The sequence below is a fragment of the Capsicum annuum genome, chromosome 12 (genome assembly GCF_002878395.1).
Source record: "Capsicum annuum cultivar UCD-10X-F1 chromosome 12, UCD10Xv1.1, whole genome shotgun sequence".
Classification (NCBI taxonomy): domain Eukaryota; kingdom Viridiplantae; phylum Streptophyta; class Magnoliopsida; order Solanales; family Solanaceae; genus Capsicum; species Capsicum annuum.
The window spans coordinates 2,418,109-2,424,544 of record NC_061122.1 but is presented as its reverse complement, the minus strand read 5'-3'; the positions used below and the strand labels follow the sequence as shown (position 1 = coordinate 2,424,544).

The 6,436-nt window shown below is 31.9% G+C and overlaps 1 protein-coding gene across 1 annotated transcript; it reads right to left on the bottom strand.

The window, feature by feature from the left end:
* Window positions 1-462: 462 nt before the first annotated feature.
* On the bottom strand, window positions 463-5,728 carry LOC107852214 (defensin-like protein). The gene is made up of 2 exons (XM_016697266.2): window positions 5,572-5,728; window positions 463-930 (listed from the first exon to the last, which is right to left on the bottom strand). The coding sequence occupies exons 1-2, from the start codon at window positions 5,633-5,635 to the stop codon at window positions 674-676; spliced, it is 321 nt and encodes a 106-aa protein (XP_016552752.2). The 5' UTR covers window positions 5,636-5,728; the 3' UTR covers window positions 463-673.
* Window positions 5,729-6,436: the final 708 nt, after the last annotated feature.

The window sequence follows — 6,436 nt, the reverse complement described above, 5'->3', positions numbered from 1 at the left end:
AAAAGGACTACATAAATAGCAAAATAATAACAATATCTTGTTTTGGAATAATTGAAAAGGAACGATAATCCCTCTCTGCAATATTTTCTCGTGAGAGTTTTCTTTTTTCTTTAATAAGTAATTTGGTCTGTTGCCAAATGAAACGAAGCAAAGTGACTAAACCATAACATTCATATTGCTGCATAATTTTTGAAATTTTTAATCTTCAACATGTCAATATCATTTGAATAGATATAAAACTGTCATATTTAACTAAATTAAATTCTTTTACGTATTTATCAATAGATATATTTTGATCTCAACTTGATACTCTAATTTGTTGTTTAGATTGAAATTCCTTAGCCTTAGTAGTTTGTAGGTAATTAATTATCCTCAAGTCTCTCTCAAATTTGTTTCTAATTTCTATCTTTGCTTGTAATGAATCGTGATAAAAATTAATTAGATGAATGCATTTCATACTTATAGACCGTAAACGATATCTTTTCATTAAAACATACACAAACTTAATACAAATACATAAAACATACACAAACATAATACAAGATACAAAAAGGATTGATGTGTCACTACCTATTTAATGTGTCAAATGTCTACTATAAGCCAAGAACAACACATTATAAAAGGCAACACTTTTTTTAATTTTGTGTGACAATAAATCCATAATCAGACTCAATTACTCCATCATGAGCTCTTTTTCAAGCAAAGCTTCTTTGAGATATTTTGCTTCGTCAACAAATTTGTTTTCAACTTCATTAGGAGTATTCTCAAATGCACATATCTTAGTGCATAGACACAATCTTCGGAGTTTGCTACAATGACCATCTTCAAATTTATCCTTCTCGATACAAACTTTTCTACATGAAGAGTCAACCCAACATAAACCTTCGAAAAATTTGCTTTTTATTTTGCAAATGTTCTGACCTTGCACTCCTACAATAATTCATAAGTTACAAATGTTAGAAAAGAAAGACACGTAATCGAACCAAATATATACAAACAACTTTAAAATGTGAGTCAACTCACTATTCCCAAAGAAGTATTAATTGCTTCTAATAATACATATACAAGTTTCATCAAGATTAATTAGCCACTAGACTATAAGTTCATGAAAGATCAGAAGACCACATTTGAAAATGTTTGAAAGAATCAACAAAAATTGTTAATGCAAACCCTATTTTAAGCCTATATGTCTTTTTAAAACGGTTAGTTGTCTATTTTGTTTAGGGGTGTCAAGTGGGCCGGGCTACCTAACCCGGCCCGATTTGACCCGGCCCGGTAAGCCCTATGGCTTTAGGGTTCCGGGTCCCGGGCCGGTTATTTTGTTAAAATGGGCCCAGCTAACCCGGCCCGAACCAAGTCCGATCCAGGCCCGCCGGTTAACCAGCCCGGCCCGGCCCGAAAAAATTAAAAAAAAAAAAAGATATTTTGGATTTTTGGGCCAAACTAGCCGTTGGCCCAACGGCTATATAGCCGTTTTTGGGTCCAAACGGCTAGTTTGGGCCCATTTATTAAAAAAAAAAAACTTTAAAAAATATTTTTTAATCCCAAAAAAAAAATCTATAAATACCCTACAACTTCAAATCATTTTTCACACAATTTTTCACTCTCTCAAATCTCATTCTCTCTCAAATCTCAATTCTCAATTCTCAAATATTCAATATATTTAATTTCTTAAAGTGTTCACTTTAATTTTTTAATTTTTCGTTTACAAAGTACGAGCGGAAGTTTCTAAAGTCGCAATCTTCAGATACTTCCAAAATTTGGTATTGTCATTCCATCTCTTTCGTTTAATTTTTATTTATTGTATTAATTGTTTAATATTTAATTTTATTATATTTGTGTATTTTGAATATTTTTAGTTTAATTTAATTTATATTATGGATAAATTAAGAAACCTCGCTACTAAAGGTGTTAAAATTTTTTGTCCCGGAAGCGATAGTGGTAGTAAAAAAGCGAATTACTAGCGGTAGAAGTAGTTCAAGTAGTAGATATACCCGTGTGCCTTCGCCTCCGGTACCGCTTGGTACACCTTTTGAGGAAGAAATAGGTGTAGGTGCTCACGATATGGATTATGTAGAAGCTCAGGAAAATTACGGTATAGAAGAAGAAAATGAAGTAGATGAGGTTAATTTAGACGAAGATAATGAAAATATTGCTGAGACACCCATAGTAGGAGATGCTAACGTTAGATCTGAATCAGTTAATCTCCCTTCCCGTCCTCCCAGTGTCCCAAAACCTCGTAAAAGAATTAGTATTGCATGGCAATTTTTTGAACGTATATCAGATATTGAGGTGCAATGCAATATTTGTCAACAAATATATAAGCATAGAAGTGGAGGCAAGCAAGGGGGTACGGGTACGTTAATGAGACATCTAGCTGAAGATCACAAAAAAGTGTTAAATATTGCAAAAGGTGGTGGGGATGTTGGTGGGTCAATGCAAACTAGAATGGACCCAGCAACCGATCACGTAGCGAAGAAGTATAATAAATTGAGGGACAGGGAAGAAATAGCTAACATTGTAGCTGTGGGTTGTTTGCCTTTTAGTTTTCCTTCTGCTGATGCCTTTATTCGTTATATACAAGCAATTTATAATTCTATGTTTAATGGTATTCCTAGAACTACTTGTCGGTCTGATATTTTTAGAGTCCATTCACAATATTATTTTTATTTATCAACATTGTTAAAAAATATTCAATGTTGATTGTCCCTAACTTCTGATCTTGGTCGTGCTGTAAATAAAAATAATTATTTAACCGTTACTTGTCATTGGATGGATAGTAATTTCGTGATGCAAAAACGTATTCTTGCTTTTTTATATGATGAAGATCGTAAACATACTGGGCAATTTATTGCTGATTCTATTGTTAAAATTGCCAGATATTATGGTATCGAAAATAAAATTTTATGTATTGCTTTTGATAATGCTTCTAACAACAAGACTGCTATAACAAAAATAAAATCTACGCAATCTCCGCCCTTGCCTGAAATTTTTCATATTAAGTGTGCATGTCATATATATAATTTAATTGTAAAAGATGGTCTTGACTTTTTTGAGCTTTATATTGAAAAAATTCTTCTTGCCGTTGGTTTTATTCAAGCAAAATAATCGTAGATCGAGAATTAGAGAATTTAAAGTTAAATGTCAAGAAAATGGACTTACACCGATTTTGATGCCTGAGGAAATTGATACTAGATGGAATTCTACGTATGAATTTTTAAAAACTTGTTATAAATATAGAATTCCTATTACACTAGCTTTTAACCAACATTGCGGTTCATTTGCTGATTCTGCTGATTGCATGCTACATAATTCTGATTGGGTTGTAATTAATGATCTTGTTAAGTTCTTAGAAAAATTTTATGTAGCTACGGTTGAATTTTTCGGTGCTTATTTTCCTACTGTTTGTAATATTTTGGCATATATAGCCGATATTTCTGGTTTGCTCAAAGAATATAAAAATAAAGAAAGTTATAAAGAAGCTATTGGCGCCATGCTTACGAAATTTAAAAAATATTTTTTCCTGATTCCCCCTATTTACTTGGTTGGTGCTATGCTAAATCCGTGCATGAAATATAATCATATGTGTCACTTTAGTACTCTTATTTATACTAACTTAGAAATAAATACTAACCATGATTCTAAACAAGTACAACCTGATTTGTGGACGGCTACGGCTGATGCAAAGGATTACATAGAAAAATTATATAATCACTATGCTGATTTATTTGATTTAGCCGTACCTACAAATATCACTCCAACTGTCGCTCCTCATCCTCCCGAGGAGCCATCATCTTCTAAAAGGCTGGCATATAGTGGTTTTTCTGATTCGTTTTATGATTTAAATTGTTGGAACAATGTTGATGAGAGAACTTACACATCAACTTATCGGGAAGAGCTGAAATATTATCTTCGGACGGCACCAGAGGATCGCAAACGATGGATCAACATGTTGGATTGGTGAAGGAGTAATGAAACACAATATCCTGTGCTTTCAAGATTAGCTAGAGATATCTTGAATGTTCCAATGTCAACCGTTGCATCAGAGAGAGCCTTTAGTCAGGGACGACAGCAGCTTGGAGACAACCGACACTCATTGGGAAGCAATGCATTGAATGTTCTAGTTTGCCTCAGAGATTGGATTAGAGCGGAAAGAAGAAACCAAGGAATGGAACCGGAGCCGAGCGACGAGCTGAAACTTGAAGAAATTATGACTTCACGAGAGAACTTAGCAGAATCAAGTCCAATGCATGGTTTTGCCCCCGTTGACTTCGACTATCCTATGCAAGTTCCCATTAATATTAACATGAATGAGTTGGAAAAAATGATGCATAATTTATAGATTTTTCATTCATGTAAATTATAAATTTTGGATCATTTTGCAATCAATAAAATTCCCCAAATTCATTCACTCCTTAGTCCTTTTTTTTTTTTTTCATTTAACGATTTAAAATTTTAAATTGAATTTCTAGTTTTCTACTTTAAATTAAAAACTTACTTCTAATATATTATTAATTTACTACCAAATATTATTAATTTATTATATTAAGTAGCATATGTTTTGTATATTTGTGCATATATCTTCTATAGAAGTGTATATTTAACGTATACATGTGTATATGTTTTATAAATTAGTATATATATTGTAGTATATACTTTTTTTAAAGTAGTACATATATATTGAATGGTGCGTATATATGTGTATATATCTTCTATAGACGTATATCTTTAAAGTATACAAGTGTATATGTTTTATAAATTAGTATGTAACTATATATATATACATATTGTTGTATATATATATATATGTATATTGTAGTATATATTTTATTTAAAGTAGTACATATATATTGAATGGTGCATATATATGTGTATATATCTTCTAAAGTAGTATATATTTAACGTATACATGTGTATATGTTTTATAAATTAGTATATATATATATATATATATTGTAGTGTATATATATATATTATACTGTTATAGCATATGTTTTATTTAAAGTAGTACGTATAGTCATATATAATTATATATTGAATGGTACGTATATATGTGTAATTGTTTATATATTTTTCTAAAAATATATATTGTATATATTGGAGTGTATATAGTGTATATTGGATTTTTTATTTATTTTTTAAACGGGTTTGACCGGTTTTTAACCGGGTTTGACCGGGTTGGGTTAAGTGGGCCGGATTAGGGTGGGTTTTAATTTTTTTACTGTTTGGCCCGGCCCGGGCCGGCCCGGTTAACGTCAAACCCGGCCCTTAACCGGCCCTCAACCCGGTTAAAATGGAAGGGCCGGTTCCGGGTTGACCCGTCCCAGCCCTTTTGACACCTCTAATTTTGTTACATGTTTTTAGTGTGATTTCATAATAGGCCTAGAGATTCTAGCCACATTTTTCGTTCTTTTTCTTCTTCTTCTTCTTTTTTTAAAAAAAAAAAAAGCAAACAGGTGTAATTAAATAATTGTACAACACGAAATAAAGTAAAATTCTGACGAAAAAAATTCGAGTACTACTAAAAACTATATTTTTTGAGATTTTAGAAAATAAAAGATGAAGACAAACCATAGGCAACAAAGAGTGTCATTGCCAAGACAAGAAATGCCATGAAGTAAATGGAACGAGCCATAGTCTCTTTGAATGACTAAAAAAGTTTGCAAATATTTTTTTAATAATAAAAAAGATTGCAATTTTGAGTTGTGAATGAACAGTAGCACAATTGAGGTATTTATAGGCAATGAAATAAGAGTAAATCCAAAACAGATAAAATTTAGTGGGGCAATAAATTTGTGAAGCAATGGTTGTGGGTAAATTTAAATGCTTGTATATTGGAAATACAAAAAATATGTTCCTATCCATTTTTTAAAAATCAAACTTGCGTGACATCAAGGTGAAAGTTCAAATAGTCAACTAGCTGAGTTACAAAAATTATTTAGAGAAGAGATATACATTCCTCATTGTCATCGACTTTTATTTTTCTTTTCGATTTCATTCGGTATCTGGTAATTGTTTTGAGGCTTGACTGGTCTCGATTAGCATTCAAAAATGTCACTTTGGTAATTGTAGCTCATGAAAAGACGAGTGCTTTTTTGCGTCTGGAGCTTCTTGTTCGTGTGGTGTTTTGGTGATCTATGATAGAATATATAATTTATAGTATTATCTTGAGGTTGTCTTGTTTCCTGTGTTAGTTAGCAGTGTGTTATCTCATTTTGTAGTGTGCTTTTATGTGTTTTGTTTGTTATACTGTTATCTGTCCAGAGTCGAGGGTCTATCAGAAATAGTCTCTTTACTTCTTCTGAGATAGTGGTATGGACTACATACTCGTCACCCTCCTCGAATCCCATTATGTAGGAATACACCAGCTATGTTATTGTTGTTTAATATATAACTCATTGGGACTCAAATTCTTTCCTTAAACATTGCTAACATG